This window comes from Pituophis catenifer, unplaced genomic scaffold (assembly GCF_029215685.1).
Source record: "Pituophis catenifer annectens isolate HBS135680 unplaced genomic scaffold, rPitCat1.0.hap2 SCAF_2, whole genome shotgun sequence".
Classification (NCBI taxonomy): domain Eukaryota; kingdom Metazoa; phylum Chordata; class Lepidosauria; order Squamata; family Colubridae; genus Pituophis; species Pituophis catenifer.
In genome coordinates, this window is record NW_027256882.1 from 32,750,885 (window position 1) to 32,775,185 (window position 24,301).

General features: G+C 48.0%; 1 protein-coding gene across 1 annotated transcript; it reads left to right on the forward strand.

Annotated features, from left to right (window-relative positions):
* The first annotated feature begins 1,131 nt into the window (after positions 1-1,131).
* On the forward strand, positions 1,132-22,908 carry LOC139309315 (E3 ubiquitin-protein ligase TRIM39-like). Its single transcript, XM_070933370.1, has 7 exons — positions 1,132-1,545; positions 2,127-2,222; positions 6,184-6,414; positions 8,138-8,160; positions 19,394-19,512; positions 20,324-20,356; positions 22,265-22,908. Exons 1-7 carry the CDS (start codon positions 1,132-1,134, stop codon positions 22,777-22,779), a joined length of 1,431 nt encoding a protein of 476 aa, XP_070789471.1. The 3' UTR covers positions 22,780-22,908.
* Positions 22,909-24,301: the final 1,393 nt, after the last annotated feature.

Here is a 24,301-nt window from a genome sequence, read left to right on the forward strand (position 1 = left end):
AATAAATAATACTAGGATATGATATACCGGCATACTAGATTCTGTAACCATTAGGTTCCTGTAATACACATATGCCTTTGTATCTTTATCTCCTGTAACAAACATATTCTGTTATTAGGCCTGTAATGTATCTGGTATTTGTCAAACATATGTCCCTGCCGTTTGACCTGAACCCATATCAATCTTCTCCCTGTTTTTTCTTGTGCCATCTAAGAGCATGGTACGTATCTCCAAGGCATAATTTACACCTCAGTCTTAATTTATGTTGATCTGGATAGCCTCCTACTTTCCAGGGCCAGGGGGCCTAAGTGGCCAATTGAGTAAACAAAGAAATGCTCAAGATGACTAATTGGGAAGTTTCTATTCCCCCTTGCAGGGCAACAAGGAATGCACGGGCCTGGATTGGGAGGCCAGAGTTGGGTACTAAGCTGACTAAGTCTCTGAGGGTATAAAAGGACGCCATACCTTCCCCAAGGTGTGGCTATCTCCTCACATGCATTGTATCTGTATGTTCTGGATATAGTTCCACCCAGTATTTTGTGTTTGGCCATAAATAAAATCTGTTTTTTTTTGCAAGCCTCGTCTTGAGTCTCTCTCTCTTTGGCATTGTGGTGACTCAAGTGTATTTTGGGACCTTACAAGAATAGACCCTATATATACCATTTGAAACCCACCAGTCACAAAGGGGCCGTGATTCCCCACCTCTCCATTAGCAGAATGTGTGGATCAATAATTGATCGAGGGGGGGGAGGGGATCCCATGAATGTTGGCTTCTCCCCAATATTTTAAACTTGTTTACTCTCTTTAAAAGGATCAATTGTAATTGATCGGGGTTCGTCCCAGGGATGATTCCTTCTCTCCACAGTTTTTAAAACAATTTTCCCTTTAACGAGCTGGTTGGGCTGAGAATAACTGATCGGGGCTCCGTCCTTTGAATTTTTCCTCCTCCCCAATTTCTTCCTTTTAAAATACTGTCCTTCTTCTTTTAGAAGCCAGCGAAGATGCCCTCAAGAGCAGCAACAATTCATTTTGGTTTCCCGTCTGGGCAGAGCCCAAAGGCAGTCAGCTGATTTAGAAGAAAAGAAGCAAAACTTAACTTTCTCTTTCTTTGTCCCAGCGGAGGAGGCGGCGATGGCGGCCGAAGCGCCCTTGCGGGATTTCTTGGAAGAAGCCACCTGCTCCATCTGCCTGGACTTTTTCCAGGACCCCGTGCTCATCCCCAAGTGCGGCCACAACTTCTGCCGGGGCTGCCTGACCCGCAGTTGGGGGGCGTCGGAATCGGAGGCTTCCTGCCCCCAATGCAGACAGACCTTCGCGCCCCGCAGCCTCCTCCGCAACAGGAAGCTGGCACGGATGGCTGAAGTGGCCGGGCGATGCGGAGGTCCTTGGGGCGAGGAAGGAGGGAGTTTCTGCCCGAAGCACCGGGAGCCCCTCAAGCTCTTCTGTAAGGACCACCAGACCCTCATCTGCTTGGTCTGTGACCGATCCAAAGAGCACGAGGGCCACTCGGTGATCCCTACGGAGGAGGCTTTCCAGGAATACCAGGTAGGAGTCAGCCAGGAGGAATCGCTGGGGAGGGGCATCCAGTGCCAGCCCTCACAGTCTTTGTAACCGTTTACTTGCTTCCTCCTGCTTTATCCCACCCCTTATTTCCCTGCCTGCAATTTTTAAAAAACAGGTTGACATTCCTGTTGTCACTGATCAAAATTCAGATGCTTGTCAACTGTCATATTATGTTGTCCTGGGCACTTGTGATCACTCTTTGCCACCTCCTGATAAACAAAGTCAATAGAGAAGCCAGATTTGCTTAATAGCTGTGTGACCAACCTGACAACTGCAATGATTCACTTAAGAACATTCGGAAGAAAGGTTGTAAAATGAGACAAAACTTCACTTAACTGTCTTGCTTAGTAACAGAAATTGCCTGTATGAAGAAATAGGCTCCCTTTGCCAGCTCCCTTTCCACATTTGCTCTAGAGCGAAATTGTCATGGTCACATGATCAAAATTTGGACGTTTGCCAACTGTCATGTATTTATGATGATTGAATATACTGTGTCTTCTAACTTGGTCTTCCCTCCAATGTAATTCTTTACAGAAAAGAAACTCAAAACTTGTATTTTTCAGATCAAGGTGGAGAATTGCCTGAAGGCTCAGAAGGAGCAGAAAGAAAAAATAGCTACATACGAAGGAGACACAGAGCAAAGAGTGCAGGAGATGCTTGTAAGTATTGATCCAATGGTTAGGAGCTTCAGAGCTAATAAGAAGGAGAAGCCCACCCGCCATCTTTAATAATAGGCAGCCTGTTTGTAAGTACAAGTTCTGACTGAAATTAATTCAAAGTTAAAGACTGTGTAGGGCACAGAAGTTGTTCTTAACATGGGGACTGAGATGTCATCATTGGCTGAATCTCAGTTGGGTTAAGTGCCCCTATCCCATGAGCTGTGTTTTATGCAATAGGTTTGGCTTGCTTAACCTAAAAAGAGGGGGTTATGGGGTTTTTTAAAATTGTCTTTGTGTAAATATTTAGGGGGGTTGGGGAAGGGGGAGGGGAGGGAGGGGTATAGGCCTGGCTCGTCACAGGGGCATAGAATGGGAGGCGGGGGCCGGGGTGTGGAGGAGCTCAGTGTTGATAGGGAGGGCGATCCCATTAAGGCCATAGGTGGGAGGGGCAGATATGGCGGGAGCAGGGGGCCACATCATATGGTGGGGGCACGCACCCGCTGTCTTCAAGCGGTGGCATGCCTCGGCCCCCAGGACTCTTCTCGTTCCCTGGGCTGTCCAGAGTTGTGGAGCCCGGGTCTTAGGCTGATGCTGTGCAACACTAGGTCTGTGGTTAATAAGCCCCCCCTCATTTGTGACCTTATTCAGGAGGGGGGCGCGGGCCTAGCAGGTATTACAGAGACCTGGTTGGGCCAAGGAGGGGGGTTCCCCTCGTAGAGATGTGCCTGCCAGGTTTCCGTGCATTTCATCAGCCAAGGGCCCAGGGCAGGGGTTGGGGGGGTGGCAGTCGTTATAAAGGAAAGTCTTGATCCAAGGGAGGCCACTGTACCTCAGATAGCCGGATGTGAGTCTCTCCTGGTGAAGTGGGGCCATGGGATGCAGGTGGGCCTGCTGATCACGTACCTGGCTCCCTGCCACGTGACAGCGGGCCTTCCCGAGCTCCTCAACATTATTGCCGGGGTGGCGGTTGATACTCCCAGACTTTTGGTCATGGGGGATTTCAACTTGCCGTCTGCCAGTGAGGCGTCTGGGTTGGCTCAGGAGTTTATGGCTTCCATGACAGCCATGGACCTGACACAACTAATTCTTGGCCCTACTCATGTGGGAGGACACACTCTGGACTTGGTTTTTGTCTCTGGTCAGTGGTTGAATGGCCTAGATGTTGGGGATATAGTTATTGAACCCCTATCATTGTCGGACCATTCTCTCCTGAGGCTCGACTTTCTGACCACCGCACCCCACCGCAGGGAGGTGGAACCGACCAGGTGGTTCCACCCCAGGCCCCTGATGGATCCTGATAGGTTCCAGAGGGAGCTTGGGCCAGTTCCTGAAACTCTGGCTCACGACTCGGCAGAAGACCTGGTGGCCGCCTGGGATAGGACGGCCACCAGTGCTCTGGACCGAGTCGTGCCTTTGCGGCCTCTGACCTGGCACCAAGCCTGCCCGGCTCCTCGGTTCTCTGAGGAGTTGAGGGAGATGAAGCACCGGAAATGATGCCTAGAGAGTGGTTGGAGGGCTAGTCATTCTGAATCCGACCGAACACTAATTAGGTCTCATGTTAGGACCTATTTGGTGGCGATAAAAGCGGCAAAGTGTAATTACTTTTCCGCTCTTATTGCATCGGCAGATAACTGGAACCTATCCGGTTCCATCAAGCGCCTGGGGCGGAACCATCTTACCGGCTCCGCCTCCCTGCGGCGGGGTGTAGCGGTTCGAAGGTCGAGACGAAGGAGAGAGTGATCAGACCATGACAAGGGCTTGGTGACTATATCCCCTATCTCGAGATCACTCAACCACTGTCCAGAGACAAAAACCAGATCCAGCGTGTTTCCCCCCGTGTGGGTAGGGCCATGAATTAACTGGGTCAGGTCCATGGCTGTCATGGAAGCCATGAACTCCCGAGCCACCTCAGATGCCTCACCAACGAACGGCAAGTTGAAATCCCCCATGACCATAAGCCTAGGGGTCTCAACCGCCACCGTGGCGATGACACTGAGTAGCTCGGGCAGGGCTGCTGCCACATGGCAGGGAGCCAGGTATGTGATCAGCAAACCCATCTGAACCCCGTGGCCCCATTTCACAAGGAGGGATTCACAGCTGGCCGTCTGAGGAACAGTGGCCTCCCTCGGTCTCAGACCTTCGTTAATAATAACCGCTACCCCCCCGCCCCTACCCTGCAACCTCGGCTGATGGAATGCGCGGAAACCTGGTGGGCACATTTCAACAAGAGGGACCCCCCCCTCTTGGCCCAACCAGGTTTCCGTAATACCTGCCAGGTCCGCTCCCCCCTCCTGAACAAGATCACAAATGAGGGGGGCTTTATTTACTACAGACCTGGCATTGCATAACATCAGACAGAGGCCAGGGCCCTGAGGATCTGCGCCACCTGGAAAACGAGTGGAGCTTTGGGGGCTGGAGCGCGCCACCGCTCGAAGACAGCGGGCGCGCGCTCCCCTAACACGATATGGCCCCCTGCTCCCGCCATATCTACCCCTCCCACCCACAGTACTGATAGTAAAAACCTTATCTGGATGAACTTTATCCCCCCTCTTGACCCTGGGCCCCCCACCCCCCATGCCGTGCTCCACAGCCTTACCTGGCCCTCCCCTTAGTGGGTTATCCCCCATACCCACGGCCTTACTTCTGATCCACCCCTCCACCCCCGGAACCCCTTAAGACATTTGCTAAAACTTTATCTAAAAAACCCCTCAACCCCCTCTTCGTGACATGCCATCGCTGGCTATTGGGGGTGAATCTCTGACCTCCACATAGTGGGCTTGCAACTTGGGCGTCCTCCTGGACACACGGCTGTCTTTGGAAGAGCATATCACAGCCATGGCCAGGGGGGCTTTCTATCGGGTCTGTCTGATACGCCAGTTGCACCCCTTTCTGGATCGGGACTCCTTATGCACAGTCACCCATGCCCTCGTCACATCTCACCTGGACTACTGTAATGCTCTCTACATGGGGCTCCCCTTGAGATGCACCCAGAGGCTCCAGCTGGTCCAGAACGCGGCCGTGCGGGTGATTATGGGAGCAACATGGCGCTTCCACATAACATCTCTCCTGCGCAAGCTGCACTCACTCCCGCTGGTCTTCTGGGTGCACTTCAAGGTGTTGGTTCTCACCTTTAAAGCGCTCCATGGCATAGGACCAGAGTATTTGCGAGACCGCCTGCTGCTACCGATAACCTCCCACCGGCCAATACGCTCACACAGAGAGGGCCTCCTCAGGGTGCTGTCAGCCAAGCAATGTCGGCTGGCAGCCCCCAGGGGGAGAGCCTTCTCTGTGGGGCCACCCGCCCTGTGGAATGAGCTACCTCCTGGAATACGATTGATCCCGGACCTCCGTACTTTCCGTAAGGCCCTGAAGACTTATTTATTCCAACAAGCTGGCCTAGTTTAAATGGTTTTAATGGGAATTTTGTAAATTTTAGATTTGGGGTTTTAAATTGGGAATTTCTTCAATTTTGTAGATTTGGGGTTTTAAATTGGGAAGCCGACAATTTAATTTATTTTTCGTCTCTTAACTTTTGTATTATATGTATTTTAACTTTGGCTGTTCACCGCCCTGAGTCCCTTTTGGGAGAAGGGTGGTATATAAACTCGAATAAACTTAAATTTAAGCTTAAACTTAATAAATTAATGCAAATCGTATTTTATCATTGAAAAAATTGTGAACACAAACATTTTTATGTCTACTTTTTTGAAATCCCTGATTGCTAAGAAAATTTTCATGAGAGATCATTTAAACTGGAGCCTTTTTTTTTCTTTTTAGAAACTTTTCCCCCTTGCGTTTTTTAATGTCAAAAGGGTTTTTTCCTCCCTAGGAAATTCTCCCACCTCACTTTTGGATTCTTCAAAGAATCCATTTAATTATCATGACAAAATTAAAATTATTAAATAAAATAATTAAAATGAAATAAAATTATGCCATTTGCTTTTTCTCTTTCTTGTTCTAGGATCGCATCGACAAAGTGAAAAAAAGTGTAATGGCTGAATTCAGAGAGCTACAACTCTGGTTAGAAGCACAGGAGAAGCTTCTATTGACTAAAATGGAACAAACGGAGAAGGATATTATGGCAAGAAAGGAGAAGGGTTTGGCCAAGCACATGAAAGAACTGGGCTCTCTTGACCATCTCATCCAGGAGATAGAAGAGAAGCTTCAGCAGCCAGCCAACAAACTCTTACAGGTCAGGTTGTATCATAGAGATCATAGAATCCTAGGGCTGGAAGGGACCTTGGAGGTCTTCTCTGCCCAAGGCAGAGTCCTTATTCCATCTGGAACAAATCTATTATTGGAAGCCTCCAGTGATGGATCACCCAGAACTCTGGGAGGGAAGCTGTTCCACTGATAAATACTTCTCACTGTCAGGAAATTCTTTTGTATTTTAGGTTGGATCTCTTTGTGATGAGTTTTCACCCTGTGCCTCTTGTCCTGCCTTCAGGTGCTACGGAGACTAAATCATGCCCTTTTCTCTATGACAGCCTTCCAAGTATTGGAAGATGTCTGTAGGGTCTCCCCTAAGCCTTCTCTTTGTTAGGCTGAGTCCCCTTTGCCATTCATTGTACAGTTTGGCCTCCAGAGCCCTTATCACCTTTATTGCTCCTCTCTGTCTCAGCATTTTTTTGGTATCATGGTGTACCAATGATGAAATGGAATAGCCTGCTTTAGCCCCTCCACAGAATACTCTTTTTGACTCTTTCCTTCCCCCTCCCCAGAAATTTAATTGAAATTATAATAGTGAAAAGTACAAATGGAAATAAAGAAAATAGGGAAACGGAGAAAGATAAGAATGGGAAAGAAGTTTCAGATAAAGGGAAAACAAAACATTTTCAGCACAGCAAAATACAAAATAAAATGACAGCCTCAAGTTTTTATTTTTTATATTTTCTCATTATTATCCATGTGTATAAAAACAGATTAGTCTAATAAGAAAAATCTAGTATCAGGAGTTCCTTTTTTTCTATCTCAAGCACAAAGTTTAGAAGCAGCTTCCAAGTAGAAAAAAGGGGTCATATCTAATTAAAGCAGTCAATTTTGTCATTTTTTCTAGCTCCATCACTTTTTCCATCCATTCTTCTGTTGTGGAGATTGATATATTTTTCCATGTCTGCATGTAGGATTCTGGCTGCATTTGACAAAGTTCAAAATCTTTTTTTCAAGTCCTCATTTAGTAAAGGTTTTGACTCTTTCTATGGAAAGGAACGGTCACTAAATGAACTATTTAGTCAAGGACTACCTGTAATGGCTTAAATTAGGGATACATAATTTGATACAGAAAAAGCAGGCCATACATTAAGCAGGAATTCAAAGTACTGGTCACTGTCTCTATATTCTTCACAATTTGAGGTTCCTATCCCCTATTAGAGGATGTGGTGGTGGGTGTTCTTTGTAGGGTCTCCCCTTCCCCTTAATCTCCAGGCGAGGAGAAACCCAACACTGATGACTTTCCACAAAGTATTATAACCACCTGGATTTTCCAAAGTGCCTTCATTCTGGAAGCATAAATGCAGGGCATTTTTTTATTCTATTGACGCACTATTTTGTTTTTCAAATGGTCTTTTCTTTTTGCTATTATGTGTTATATATATATATATATATATATATATATATATATATATATATATATATATATATATATATATATATATGTTCTGTAATTGTGTTGAATTCAACTGGGGTATAATTTTTCTTAGGCAAAAAAGTAAAAACAATACCTCTCCAAAAGAGGTTGAACAGCTGAGGAAAAAACAGCAATGGGATTTTTTTTTCTTTAAAAAAATGGAAGTATTTTAGGGGTCTGTTAGTGTCTGGTTGTCCAGAGGTTTCACTCATTTGTTTTGTAAATGTAAGAATTTAATTTTCTGCCTAGGAAATGGCTCCTTTCAATGCTTTGTCTCTCTTTGTTTTAGGACATTGGAAGCATCTTGAAGAAGTAAGTAAATCCACCCTTTTCTTTACTGTCTCAGAGATCAGCAGCTCCTCCAACAGTTTTCCTAATTTGGAAAGTTCTGTTTGTATTTAGCAGTATTTCATACTGTATTTCAGGGCTTTTTAGATATTTGTTCAGACAACCTCAACACAATATAATTAGCAATATTGGATATGATCAATTATTGTTGGTTGCATAGTCAGCCAGATGTTTAGACTGAATTTGGCCATTTTACCTGCCTATTGAATCTTTTCCAAGAGACAGATGTTTGATGGTTTTAAAGGTATTGTAGGATGTAAACTGTTCCAAGTAATGCAACTATCATAAATACATGCCAGTTGCCAAGCACCAGAACAGGGATTGTGACAGATGTTATCTGCTATTTCATTGCATTACCTTTAAGTTTAAGGTTAAGTTTACTTTGTGTCATTACATCAAAATTAAATGCCATCTTCAGTGTACATCCTACATAAGAAAACTATCAATAATAATAATAAAACAAAATCAAATCCTTCACATTCTACACAATTAAATTGAAAACCTGTGATACTGTATTAGTATACAGTAGAATTCAACATAGTTACCGCTCTGGGATAGAAGCTGTTTTTCAGCCTATTTATCCTTATTTTTGTTTACCGTCTGCCAGATGGCAATAGTTCAACAAAAGGGGTGCCCAGGATGAGATGGATCTTTAAGAACGGTTTGAACTTTCTTAAGGCAGCGGGAGCTATAAAGCTCTTCCAAGGAGGGGAGGGGGCAACCAGTGATCCTCTGGGCAATGATCTTAACACTCTGGAGCACTGTCCTATCTGCCACGGTGCAATTGGCAAACCATACACAGGTGCAGTAAGTTAAGATACTTTCTATAGTGCAGCAGTAGAAGGTCACCTGCAGTTTTTCATTCGGTTGTTTTTTCCTGAGTAGTCTCAAGTATTATATTCTCTGCTGGGCCCTTTTGACAGTGCTGTAATGTGAGCACCCGAGGTCAGATCCTCTTTTATGATAATGCCCCAAAACCTAAAACTGGCCACTTGCTCCACGTGGTCTCCATTGATAAGCGAGGGCTGGATATCTGATCTGTTCCTTCTGTAGTCCACTATAAACTCCTTGGTCTTATTGGTGGTAAGGACCAAATTATTGTCTCCACACAGTGAAAGCAACTGGTCCACCTCATCTCGATAGGCAGACTCATCCCCCTTGGAGATGAGTCCTACCATTGTTGTATCATCTGAAAGTCCAAGGTCCTTAAGTTTAGATAGACACTACTCTATGTGGAAGAATTGTGTTAAATGCAGAAGTAAAATCCATCAAAATCAGTTTGAATGTTATATCCATCGTCTAATTACCTACGTCACCCATAGTAGTCATGTGTCATCAGTCATTTGGTAAGATACAATCCATTGATTTGGCCAAGAGATTCACAAGAATTTTCAAGAGTAGGGAGCCTCAAAACTGAAACTTAGTGGCCTTTACTAGATCTCTCCTTGAACTTGACGAAGGTGGATGAGTGCAGTTCTGGATCAGGATCCACTGAGTCTCACATGGTGCCCATATTTGAATAGCTAGCCAGAGAAATGACTGAAGCCATGGAATCAGGGCCCTTCTCAGTCAACAGGAGTGCTGATTTCCCACCAGCTTACCAGGTACTTTAGATCCGAGGATGGGGCAACACAAGAAAATTTATTTTATTTTATTTCGAATTGATATACAGCACCTTCTCCCAAGGCACTCAGGGCAATGTACAGCTAGATAAAAATATACAATACAAACATTAAAAAACAATATAAATGATATATATTAATTTGGCCCCAATTTAAGATAACAAACCAATTAAAAATTAAAAATATGTTAAAAAATATGTTAAGCCAGCCTGGCTTGCTGAAAAAAGAAAGTTTTAAGGGCACGGCGGAAGGTACCGAGGTCTTGGATTTTCCTTATCTCTGGGGGCAGCTGATTCCAGAGGGTGGGTGCCCCCACAGAGAAGTCCCTCCCCCTGGGGGTCGCCAGCCTACATTGTTTGGCTGATGACACCCCGAGGAGGCCCTCTCTGTGGGAGCGCATAGGTCGGTGGGAGGTCACCAGTAGCAGCAGGTGGTCTCGAAGATAACTAGGTCCTATGCCATGGAGCGCTTTAAAGGTGGTAACCAATACCTTGAAGCGCACCCAGAAGACCACTGGGAGCCAGTGCATCTCACGCAGGAGCGGTGTTATGTGGGAGTGCCAGGCGGCTCCCGTAATTACCCGCGTGGCCACATTTTGGACCAGTTGGAGCCTCCGGGTGCTCCTCAAGGGGAGCCCCATGTAGAGAGTGTTGCAGTAATCCAGGCGCGAGGTGACGAGAGCCTGAGTGACTGGGCACAGGGAATCCCGATCAAGAAAGGGCCGCAACTGGCAAATCAGGCGAACCTGACAGAAGGTCCCCCTGGCTACAGCCGTCAGATGTTCCTCCAAGGACAGCTGCATATCCAGGAGGACTCCCAGATTGCGTGCCCTCTCCGTGGGGGCCAAAGACTTGCCCCCAATACTCAGTGATGGAGTCAACTGACTATATCGGGATGCCAGGAGCCACAGCCACTCAGTCTTGGAAGGGTTGAGCTTGAGCCTGTTCCTCCCCATCCAGATCCGCACAGCCTCCAGGCACTGGGACATCACTTCAAGGGCATCGTTGGGGTGGCCTGGGGTGGAGATGTACAGCTGGGTATCATCAGCGTACTGATGGTACTTCACCCCAAAGCCACGGATAATCTCACCCAGCGGCTTCACATAAATGTTGAACAGAAGGGGCAAGAGGACGACCCCTGAGGCACTCCACAAATGAGAGGCCTCGAGGTCGACCTCTGCCCCCCTGTCAACATGAACTGCGACCAGTCTGAGAGAAAGGAGGAGACTTTGGTGCTCCTCATCCCCAACTCTTCCAACCGGTGCAGCATGATACTATGGTCCATGGTATCAAAAGCCGCTGAGAGGTCTAACAGGGCCAGAACAGAGGGGCAACCCCTGTCCCGAGCCCTCCAGAGATCATCTACCAACGCGACCAATGCCATTTCCGTGCTGTGCCCAGACCTGGAACCTGACTGGAACAGATCTAGATAAGATGTTTCCTCCAGGAATTGTGGAAACTGTCGCGCAACCACACTCTCAACAACCTTCGCAACAAAGCGAAGTTTGGAGACACGACGATAGTTGGCTAATACTGCCGGGTCCAGGGAAGGCTTCTTGAGGAGAGGCTTCACCACCGCCTCTTTAAAGGCAGTGGGGAAGTGACCCTCACTCAACGAAGCATTGATAATTCCCTGGAGCCAGCCTCGTGTAACCTCCCGGGAAGCCAGTACTAACTAGGAGGGACACGGGTCCAGTAAACATGTGGCCGCACTAAGTCTCCCCAAAATCCTGTCCACATCATCAGGAGTCACAGAGTCAAACTCTTCCCAGATAACGTTCTCAAGACAATTCCTCATCACCCTGCCTGAATCTACCCAGTCAGAGTCCAAATCCCCCCGGAGCTGAGTGATTTTGTCATATAGGTATTGTCCGAAATCCTTGGCCCTGTCTTCCAGGGGGTCCTCCCGCACTCCCGGATGGAGCAAGGAGCGGGTCACCCTGAACAGGGCAGCCGGACAATTCTCTGATGACGCAATAAGAGCGGAAAAGTAATTACACTTTGCCGATTTTATCGCCACTAAGTAGGTCTTAATATGCGACCTTAACAGTGTTCAGTCAGATTCAGCGAGACTGGCCCTCCAACCGCTCTCCAGCGTCTTTTCCAGCGCTTCATCTCCCTCAGTTCCTCGGTAAACCAAGGAGCCATGAGGGATCGGCACCGGGTCAGAGGCCGCAAAGGCACGACTCGATCCAAGGCCCTACCAGCCGCTCGATCCCAAGCAGCTACCAGGTCCTCGGCCGAGTCATGTGCCAGATCCTCAGGAAGTGGCCCAAGCTCCATCTGGAACCTATCAGGATCCATCAGGCGCCTGGGGCGGACCCATCTTGTTGGCTCCGCCACCCTGCGGCGGGGTGTAGCGGTTCGAAGGTTCAGGCGAAGGAGCGAATGGTCTGACCATGACAAGGGTTCCATGTCTATATCCCCTATAACAAGACCACTCAACCACTGGCCAGAGACAAAAATCAAGTCCAGAGTGTGACCCCCCCCCCCCGTGGATGGGGCCATGAACTAACTGGGTCAGGTCCATGGCCGTCATGGAAACCATGAACTCCCGAGCCATCTCAGACGTTTCACCAACAGATGGCAAGTCTCAGGTTAACCGTGCGAGATGCAATCAAGACATAGCAGCACCCCTTTCAGCTCTTTTTGGCACGCTGGTTTATTCCCGTCCGTGGACGGCTACACGCTGTGACTCATAAAGACGAATGAAATCAGCGCTACAGTGTAGTAGAAACGGGCGTTTATATAGCCCTCCCTTCTCATTAACCCTTTTAAACTGCGCCCCCGTTTATCACCACACCCTTGTTAGCACGGAAGCGTCTCGGCTGGTTCTCGAAGGTGCTGGTTGCAGCATCATTTGGAGACGTCCTAATCCCGTCGCACCCGATACCACCTCCCCTCGCCCCGCAGACAGCCGCCTGCACCCAGTGCCACCACCACCAAGTATGTATATATCCCTCGATGCTTTCAACAAGCGTTAGCGGTGTCGAGCAGGTTGCTAGGCTCGACAGGCAGTTCCCCTTTCACCAAGTGTCCTTCTGTAAGAGACAAATTACACATATTATTAGATTGTTGTGGTTTGTGAGGATATAGTTTATGAAACCGTCGAACTATACGACTCGTGTTCATATTGCTCTGCGGTATCCAGGAAGCTTCCTCTATTGGATAGCCCTTTCATTTAACCAGGTAATGGAGGACCCCTCATTTCCATCTAGAGTCTAGGATGTCATCAACCTCGTAATGGGCCTCTGTAATTGGACCAGGACGTTCAAATGTTTGGGTGTGGGTGGCGGGTTTGAGAAGACTACTATGAAATATGGGGTGGATCTTCCCCAGTAATGGAGGTAACTTTAGAACCACAGTCACAGGATTTATTGTCCTCATCACTGGGAATGGGCCTAAATATTTTGGTCCCAGTTTCCTACTAGGAAGTCGTAGTTTGATGTACTTGGTGGAGAGATATACCATGTCCCCCACCTTAAAAGGTTGGAATGGTGCATGTTTTCTATCCGCCTGGGTTTTGTATGCAATAACAGATTTATCCAATGCCTCCCTGACCTGGGGCCGTACTGTCCTTATTCTGTTGGACCACTCTTGGGGCATTGTGGTAGCTGTTGATGAATGACTCAATTCAGGTATTGCTACGAAGTCCTGTCCCATCACCACCCGGAAAGGGGTAAGACCCGTACTGCTATGAACCGTGTTATTATAGGCGACCTCTGCAAAGGGCAAGAGTGATGACCACTCGGTCTGTTGATATGAAACATAGCAACGGAGGTATTGCTCTATCATTGCGTTTGCTCTTTCTGCAGCCCCGTTGGTACTGGGGTGGAACGCCGAACTAAGTCCTTGTGTTGACCCAATAGCTGAGAGGAAGTTTTTCCAAAAGCGAGCAGTAAACTGCACCCCTCTATCAGATATAATACGGTGGGGCACCCCATGTAGCCGGTATATGTGCTGTACAAACAATTTAGATAACCTACAAGCTGACAGCAAACCCTGGCAAGGAATGAAGTGAGCTTGTTTAGAGAACAAATCAATAACAGTCCAGATAACTGTGTTCCCATTGCTGTCTGGTAGGTCAACTATAAAATCCATCCCTATTTCCTCCCACGGTTGGGTAGGGGTGGCTACAGTCTGTAACAACCCTAATGGTTTTCCAGGGTGGGACTTGGCTTTGGCGCAGACAGAACAGTTTTGTGTATATGTTTCTATATCTTTCCTCATATGAGGCCACCAAAACTGCTGCCTTGTTAGGTGTAGTGTTTTGAGGAAACCATAATGGCCAGCCACTTTATTGTCATGGCATCGGTGTAACACTAAGCCCCGAACCCCTTCAGGCACATATATCTTGTCCCCTTTCCATGAGACCCCGTCTCTGTGCATGAGCAGATGTTTGTTTTCTCCAAATCACTTATCAGTATTTAACTCTCTTTGCATCAACTCTTTCCACTTTGTCGAGGACTCCGTTGTTACGGCTGCTACAGTTCCCCTATCCTTGCCTGGTATCATAGCTTGCACTACCTCGTCCCTTTTGCTTTGGAACTGGGGCATCTGAGACAGAGCATCGGCCAGGAAATTCTTGCCTCTGGGCACGTATTTTAATGTGAACTGGAATCGCTGGAAGTGATGAGCCCAACGGACCTGTTTGGGGGACAGCCTTCTGGGTGTTTGCAACACTATAAGGTTGCGGTGATCCGTACACACCTCAAACAGCACCTGCGCTCCCTCCAATAGATGTCTCCAGGTGAGGAGAGCCCAACGGACAGCAAACGCCTCCTTTTCCCAGATAGCCCAGCCCCTCTCCGTGGAACTGAACTTTTTTGAGGTGTATGCACAAGGGTGTAACTGACCTTGGACATCAGTCTGCAATAACACGGCACCTACTGCAACGTCACTGGCATCTACTTGTACTATGAACTGTTTCGCCTGGTCAGGATGCTGCAAAATGGGTGCCTCTGCGAACTGGCGCTTCAGGGTTTCGAACGCCACTTGGCACTCCAGTGTCCAAGCCAAACGATGGCCCGGTCGCTGAGGCCCCTCCCCCTTTGTCCGTAGTAAGTTTGTTAAGGGCAAAGCAATTTGCGCGAATGTTGGGATGAACTGACGATAAAAGTTGGTGAAGCCAAGGAAGCTTTGTAATTGCTTTCTAGTCGTCGGGGCTACCCAGTCTAATACTCTTTTTACTTTTGCAGGATCCATAGCTATGCCATCCTTAGATATTCTATATCCCAAATAGTCTAGTTCTGTGCGATGGAATTCGCACTTGGATACCTTAACGTACAGTTGAGCTTGTAATAACCGTTCCAACACCTGGCGTACCAACACGATATGTTCCTCCATAGACTTGGTGTATATCAAAATATCGTCTAAATACACCAATACCCCTTGGTATAAATAATCGTGTACCACCTCATTGATTAGTTGCATAAAGACCGCGGGAGCGCCTTGTAACTCGAAAGGCATAACACAAAACTTATAACTGCCCAACGGGCAGTTAAACGTGGTCTTCCACTCATCGCCTTGTTTCACTCGTACCCTTTAGTAGGCCTCCCGCAAGTCCAATTTCGTAAAATATTTGCCGGTCGCCAAAGCAGCGAGTAGATCTTTCATTAACGGCAACGGATACACCGGTTCCACACTCACTGCATTTAAGCCCCGGTAGTCTACACATAAACGAAGGCCCCCCATCCTTCTTCTCCCTGAACAGAACCGGAGCAGCCATACGTGACCAACTGGGTTGTATGAATCCCCGAGCTAGGTTTTTATCGATGTATTTCCATAACTCTTCCACCTCCCGTGGAGTCATGGCGTACATGCGTGGCTTTAGGAGCTTCACCCCGGGTATTAGCTCAATAGCACAATCAGTGGGTCGGTGTGGGGGTAGCGAGTCGCACTCTTTCTCGTCAAACACTGCTGCCAAGTCCCCATAAATGGCAGGTACACCAATGGGACATGTATTGCTATCTATCCCCAAAGCCACCCCTTGCTCTTTTGGGATCTTCTGGATATCCGGGTCTGGACCTAGTGGCAAACGGAGTTTCCTGAAGTCCCCTTCCCACCAGATCGTGGGTTTCCATTTGTCTAGCCAGGCCAGACCCAGGATAACAGGCTCGATCATCGTATCCACCACCACAAATCGTATATACTCCCAATGGGCCCCTATTTCCATCTTTACCAACTCTGTGACCTGGGTTACTAGGGCCCCCCCTAACGTGGACCCATCCATTTGTTCGAACGTTATCGGGGGTTTCAGTGATCGTAACTGGATACCCAAACGGGTGGCTACAGCACGTCTCATCAAGCATTGTGTACATCCAGAATCAATAAGGGCCTCGTGTTGTACCCATCCCGCCCCCTTTAATGGGATTAGTGTGATGGGTATGAGGAAGGGACGAATGGGCTCACTTACCATCAGGTCACTGGTATCCTCATCCTCATCGCTATCAGCCACTACCATGGGGACTACACCAGGGAGTATAGCAGGACCCGGTCCCCCTCTGGTGGTTCCAGTTGGACTCTGTCCTTGCTGCGACAGGGCTCTAGTTTTCTCCGGAGATGGTCGCCCACGAGGCTTCCCACTGGTTGTTGGAACATTTGGCCCAGGTGGTTGAACCAGTGGCCACGGGCACTCCAGAGCCCTATGGCCGGGCTGGTTGCATCAGAAACAGCGTAATGGTCGGTGTGTGGAGTCAGCCACACGGGGATCGAGCTCCCCTCTCCCTACTGCTCTGACGGGAGCCGGTTGGTCTGGCTGGCGTCGGATGGGGATCGCGCTCACAGCACCCTTCACCCGAAACTCTCTCAATCCCACGTCCAGGTCGATGGCCGCTTTACACCACTCGGACAGGCGGGGTGGCATGCCCCGATATACGCAGGCTTGTCTTAGTTCACGATCCAAGCCAAGATGGAATTGATGAACAAGCATGCATTCGGGCCAACCCCTCACCCTCCCTGCGAGCCGACGGAACTCCTTTACGTATTCCTTTGCTGGACGTCCCCGTTGTTTCAGGGCTACGAGCTCCCCCTCGGCCACCTGGGTTCGTGTATCATCCTCAAACCGCACCCTGAGTCCTTCCAGGAACAGACCAATATCAGTGAGCTCTCGAGCATGATCATTGTGAAGGTCCGCTACCCAGTCAGCAGCTTCCCCTGTTAAGGTTGTTGTTATGGCGACTACCATGGACCACTGGGTTGGATATAGGTGCCCATATAGGTCGAGGTAGCTAAGTACCTGGCTCAGGAACAGGGCCACACGGTCTGGGTTGCCATCGAACGTGGTCTGCAGGGGGGGCGGTCCCCAGACCGGTTGGGGCCCCCACACCCCAGCCTGCCCAACCGGCATAGCTGGATAAGCCATCGGTCCAGCGGTCGGAGCCGTACGTGGGCCTGAAGGGCCCCGCACTGAGCCAGACGCTGTCCCTGTAGCCACGCCTCCCAATGGCCCAAATGGCTGAGTTGTAGCAGACTGGGTAGCCGGGGGTCGGGTATCACTTTAGGAGGGACCCAACCGCAGCTTGGGGCTAGCCAATCGAAACCTAGTCTCTGTCCCTGCGGAAGACGCTGGCCAGCCTGGGCTGGGCTCCGCCCCTGCCATCCATGGTTGCCAGGACTGCGCATCCCGGAAGCTAGCTTCCCCAAAACGCTCTCGAAGGACTTCTATAGTTGAGTGGCCCAAACCTGTTGAATAACTCCATTCCCCATCATCATCATCCACCCAACGACGCTCTCTCCAGCGGTGGAAACGTTCGCTGTAAGGGAGCGATGCTTGGCCTTTCGGGGCTTCTATCGGGGCTGCCAAGGCAGGACTCTGCCACCACTCCCCCAACTCCGTCGGGGAGGGGGGCCTCCTCTTTGCCGTGACAGCATTCTTCCCCTCCTCTCCCTGGCTGCGAGTTCGGCAGCGCTCTTTCGGACGAACCGCAGGTGGATCTTCAGCTGGCCTTTCTCCCGATGCCGGTGAGTCCTCCTCCTCTGAGGGCGGTGTTGCAGCGGTGGTTGGGTCCACCCCCTCCACCATCCCGCTGAAGCAAGTATTAAGAGCAGCGCCGATTTCCTCTCAGGTTGACCGTGCGAGACGCAATCAAAACATAGCAGCACCCCTTTCAGCTCTTTTTGGCACGCTGGTTGATTCGCGTCCGTGGACGGCTACACGCTGTGACTCGTAAAGACGAATGAAATCGGCACTACAGTGTAGTAGAAACGGGCGTTTATATAGCCCTCCCTTCTCATTAACCCTTTTAAACCGCGCCCCCGTTTATCACCACACCCTTGTTAGCGTGGAAGCATCTCAGCTGATTCTCGAAGGTGCTGGTTGCAGCGTCATTTGGAGACGTCCTAATCCCGTCGCACCCGATACCACCTCCCCTCGCCCCGCAGACGGCCGCCTGCACCCAGTGCCACCACCACCACCAAGTATGTATATGTCCCTCGATGCTTTCAACAAGCGTTAGCGGTGTCGAGCAGGTTGCTAGGCTCGACAGCAAGTTGAAATCACCCATGACCATAAGCCTAGGGGTCTCAAGCGCCACCACGGCTGAGTAGCTACTGAGTAGTAACTGCCACCGTGACAATCAATGAGTTAATAGCTGGCCATCAACACCCCACTTAACAACTAAAAGCCACACACAACCAGGCACCACATAAATACAATGCATAGTACAGCCCAGTGCATACATTCTGGAGAGAGAGAGAGAGAGAGAGAGAGAGGTTCCCTGAGGATGGGCTCCAGCACAAGTCTGAAAGCTCAGAAGGCAAAACCTCTGGTGACCAACTCAGATTGGATCCTGTAGCTAGCCAATCCTCAAGCACCATCTGATGGTTTAGAAAGCTTCTTCTATTGGCAGGTTAATAACGGTTGCAGGAACTGTGCATGGCTAGTCTAGTGAAGAGAAGAACCAGGGGAGACATGATAACAGTCTTTATTTTATTTATTTTATTAGTTCGATTTATATGCCGCCCTTATATGCAGTCCGGAGACTCAGGGCGGCTTACAATGCATTAAGCCATAGCCTTCATACTTTTGTATATACCTGCTTAGTAGGGCTTTTGCCCACCCCCCCAGCGGTGTTCTTTTTTATATAAAGTCAGCTTATTGCCCCCACAATCTGGGTCCTCATTTTACCTACCTCGAAAGGATGGAAGGCTGAGTCAACCTTGAGCCTGGTGAGATTTGAACTCGCAATAATTGCAGGCAGCTGGCAACTAAGTGCTACTTTAACAGCACTTAGTCCACTGCGCCACCAAGGCTCTTGTCTTCCAATATTTGAGGGGCTGCCACAGGCAGGAGGGGGTCAACCTGAAGGCCAGACAAGGAATAATGGATGGAAACTGATCAAGGAGGGATTCAACCTAGAAATAAGAGAACAATTCTGACTGAGGAGAACCATTGGAACAGCTTTGCCTTCAGACGTTCTGAAAGCTTCATCACTGGAAGCTTTCAAGAAGAGGCCCGACTGCATCTGTCAGAATCTGAGTAGGGTCTCCTGCTTGGGGTTTGGTGGTTTGTGTGTTGGACTAGATGACCTACAAGGTCCCTTCCAAGTCTGTTGTTCTGCTATTTTGTCTTGCCAGATACCAGGCTAAGGAAACATATGAGAATCCGGTGGATTTACTTCTAGAACCGAAGTGGACAATCTGGGATTACGGTGATATGACTGAGCTTCTGAAAAGCACCATGAAAAAACTGAGAGGTAAAAAACAGCCGCTGGGGTTTTACCCTGGATGACATTTTGAGCATCCAAGAGAGATTCTGGGTCAGTGTCACATGGATCAAAGAGGGATCAATTTCAGGATCAGCGTCTCAGTTATGATTGTAAGACGAGGCTAGCTGTAGTCTTCGTAGCCCAAACCCAAATGCACTGATTACTGGGAAAGCAGAATAAGTTTCCACTAAGTATAATGGAATATATGCAGGTAGTTCTTGACTTACGACCTCAGTTGAGCTGTAAATTTCTGTTGCTAAGCAAGGCAGTTGCTAAGTTATCTGTGTCCCATTTTACGAACTTTTTTTGCCAGAGTTATTCAGAAAATCAGGACAGTTAAATGAATCACGGTTGATAAATGAGTTTGGATTCCCCCATTGACTTTGCATGTGAGAAGCTCCCCAGGAAGGTTGAAGAGGACAATCCCAGAATCATGGGATGCTTCAACCATCGTAAATAAAAGCTGGTCTCCAAGTGCCCAAATTTTGATCACGTGACTGGGGAGGCTGCAACAGTGATCAGTGTGAGAACCAGTCCTAAAGCACGTTTGTGAGTCACTAGTGCTTCACTACAGAAATAGTTGTAAGTTGAGGACTACCTGTATACGGAATGTATAGTGGAATATATTTATACCTGATGGAATATATATAGCCACCAATGACATTCTGGCTTGTAGCTTTCCCTATTCCTTATTTCCTGATCTGAGGCCAAGGAAAGCAAACCAGGGAATCTGAGGGAGGCCCTTCTGTTGCTCCAATTCCAGGGATGAGATGCTGAATTCCTCCCTTTTCTTCCCCAGATACTCTGGAAAGTGGACTTCAACTACAGGAAGGTAAATATCAGTTATAGGAATTGGATTTCCTTGCTATTTTAAGCTCTGATGCCAGTAATGTGAAGAGAAACATAATAGATGAAAAAGAAAAATATAGGATTAATTACTATATAAGACTATGATGATCCAGTAAACTTTAATGATTATATGATTTATGAACTATTACTTGCCATTTATATGTACAATATTAGGTAATGCAGAGGAGAAAAATTCGTTGTGTGTCTGATCACATTTGGCCAAATAAAGTGGTTGTTCTGTTCTGTTCTGTTCTGTTCTACTCCTCTACTCCTGCTCCGCTCTGTTCCGTTCTATCCATACCATATTTTTTGGAGTGTAAGACGAACCTTTCCCCCCATAAAAGAGGCTGAAAATTTGGGTGCAACTTATACTCCGTATGTAGCTTTTTGGAAGCTTTTTTCAGCCCTACCGAGGCACTAACGAAGCACTAGCAAGCAATCTTCCCAGCTTTGCCTGCTCCCTCAACTCCCTGAGTGAAGCGGTCTCCCTGCTTTGCTCCGACTCTCAGCTGTTCTTTAGAAGCTTTTTTCAGCCCTAACCAGGTACCAGCCGAGTGAAGCTTTGCCTGCTTTTCTCATTGCTGCTTCCTTTCAGCTGTGCCTTAGAAGCCGTTTTTTATCCCCAAGCAGGGGATAAAAAGCCAGCAAACTAATGTGCTGAAGCTGACCAGACTAAGGACGATAGCCAGATGAATACCTGGTAGGCAGATTTTTTTTTCCTATTTTCCTCCCCAAAAACTAAGCTGTGTCTTATACTCCGGTGCGTCTTATACTCCGAAAAATACGGTAATCTAAAAAACTGAAGTCAATCTTGGTGTAAAATGAAATATTTGGATAAATGGGAAAATATGGACTGGGAGTGAAAGCAATCTTGAATTCCTACCAAGCTAATAACATCCCCTTGATTTTACTGCCTGACTATAAGTTGGTGAGAGACCAGGTCTTTGGGAGCAGAGAAATTAGGTCCTTTGGGTCAAAGCAAATAGCAAAGTTGGAGCATCAGGGTTGCCTCCACTCTGTGGGCCATCAGACTGATGAAAGCAGAGGTTTCCTGTATAAGATCCTCCCCTTTTGTACATCCCTGTGATACCCTGATGCTCGTAGAGAAAAAGACGGAGCCTCCTCCCATCCCATCATGTGTCCTAAGTTACCTCTGGGGGATCCTTCTGATTTTTACCAGTTCAGAATTGAAACATGGCAGCCTCTTGCTCTGCCTGATGTTCTGGAAGAGGTGGAGCGCTATGAAGTGTTTCAAGGACTTGGGCATTGTGAGACTTGTGGACTTCAGTTCCCAGAATCCCCCATCCAGGATGGTGAAGCTGGACGGTAATCAGCAGAGTGGCGGCCACATGGGAGACTAGAGACTAGGGGAATTGACCAGTGGAGCCAAGAGACGAAGAGTTGAGGGGAGGAGCCAAAAGCTGTACAGGTAGTCAACGTATCCTGAAGGTGTGCAGCTTAGTGGCAGCTGAAGGGGAGACAGATGGACTGGAAGATGGTGAAGGCAACCTAAGTGAATGGAAGGAGAAGGCCAGAGGAGCGCTGAAGAGGCCGGCAGTTAACAGAGGATGGGACTAAGACAGTGGGAGAGCCCGAGTGCTTGGAGAAAAGGGAGCAGAGGGACCTGGACAATAGCAGCCCCTTCAGCCATTGGAATTCTGTTAGTTGAAGTCCACAAGTCTTACAGTTGCCAAAGTTGGAGGACTCTTGACCAGGCAATGCTTAGGTGTTGTTTAAAAAAACAATGAGTCTTCCAGTCCTGGGGGGGTGGGTGTTTGGAAGCTGAACTCCATTCACACAAGAGGGTTAAACTCTTGGGGTTGAAGACAGAAACCAGGCCTGCAGCTGAAGCTCTTGTTTTTTTCCTTCCTTCTTCTCTTCCCCCTTACAGAGAATGTAACTCTGGATCCACACACAGCCCTTCCTGAACTCTTTGAAGTCTCCCAAGATCGGAAAAGTGTCAAAGGAGTTAAGCCAGTTAAAGGAAAATATCCTGTCTCAGACCCCAAGATATTTGTACATTATGCTTATCTCCTTGGCTGTCAGAAGTTCTCCACAGGGAGACATTTCTGGGAAGTTATTGTAGGAGGTACAGGAGGATGGAGTGTAGGGGTTGCCAGCAAACCACTGAACGTAACAAATGTTGATGGGGAGATCAGGCGCTGGAGGTTTCGGAAATGTGAAGGGAAATACTGGGCCATATCTCCATCAAAATGCTCTCAACTGGTCCTGACTGAGGAGCCCACGAGGATCCGCATCTCGCTCAACTGCGAAGGGGGACAAGTGAGCTTTTTTGATGCCAGCACAGCAACTCTGCTCCATACATTCTCAGACGCTTCCTTGGTTGGAGAGACCCTTCTGCCCTATTTCTGTTTGACTGAGGGCACCTGCATGACACTCCCCTAAAAGAAGAGATAACCATAAACAAAAATTTGGAAAAATCCCTATTTGCCAAGCAGGGATCTCCGAAAGCCTTTAAAGCAGAGATTCCTTAGCTTTTTGCTACTTCAGCTTCCTTTATTGTTCTATGCCACCCTGGTCAGTCAATCTGTCATTATAAAGGAATAACCTGATGATCATTTCTATTTGTCTGGATAAAAAAAAAAAATGAAGTGTCCTAGGATCTTTTTCGGCTTTAGCATCATGTGTTCAGGTGCATCAGTATTAAAGATACCTTACAGCTAAGCCTGTCAATCATGATTTTATATGTCTGTTACAGCTCTTCATCCCATTTATGGATCATGCTTGTTTGTTTAGTGTTAGTTGCAATCAATGATTGTGTAGGTGTCCATAACTCCGTATATTCTATAATCATCCCCTTCTTTTTTTCTTTCCTTCCCCCTTTTTTCCTCCAGTTTCCTTTTAACACATAATTGTCATAATCCAAGGAACCCTAGCAGGGCTTCAGCAAGTATTACACTCAATATAAGCTTTATAGCCTCACAGGTATAGGAGGAGGAAGATGCGTTGGATATGTTTGCCACCTTGAGTTATTTGTAAAAATAATAAAGGCGAGATAAAAATAAATAAGGGGAGTGAAACTTAACTCTGTTATGGTGACTTTGAATGCTGACAGCAGATCTCTGGAACCCCTCAAAGCATCTAAAGAACTGAAGATTGACAAGCTGCTGTTGGCAAAGGAGCAAATGAGGAATCCTAATGAACATACCTAATACAGGTAGTCCTGGACTTACAATTGAGCCCCAAATTTCTGCTCCCAAGTGAGACAGCAGTTAAGTGAGCTTTGCCCCATTTTAACTCTCACGGGGGAAGAAGGGAATGAAAAGGAGGAGGTTTGGGCAGGAAAAAGGAGGGGAGCAGTGGATAGAGAGAGAGGGCGAGAGGGACAGGTGGGTCTCTTTGGGGGCAAACCTGAGGGAGAAGGGAGAGAAGGGAAGTGGGGCCTCCTGGCTCACCTGGCCTCCACCCCACCAAGTGAGGGGGGGAAGCGACATATGAGGACGGGTTGAGGAAAGGGAGAGAAAGGAGTGGGGGGAAAGTAGGGAAAAGTGTGTGAGGAAAGGTTGAGGAAGGAGGAGGAGGAAGGAGATGGAGAGAAAGGGAGGCAGGCAGGGGAATCACGGGAGGAGCAGAGGCAGTGGCAGGAGAGACCAGCAAGCAGGAGGGGGTGGGGGAGAGAGGAGAGAGAGGGAGAACTGGCTGAATAGCCATCTGACCCCCACCCAACCATGTGAGGGAGCTGAGTGGAGTGGCAGCCACAAGGAATGGACTGTACCAGGGGAAGGCGCCTGGATGGTTGGAAAAGAAGGCAAGGGGAATCTATCACATGACTCGGGGACCCTTCAACCGTCATAAATATGAGTCAATACCAAGCCACTGAATTTTGATCAAGTAATCATGAGGATGCTGCAATGGTCATAAGTGTGAAACATTGTCATAAATCACTTTTTAATGCCTATATACATTA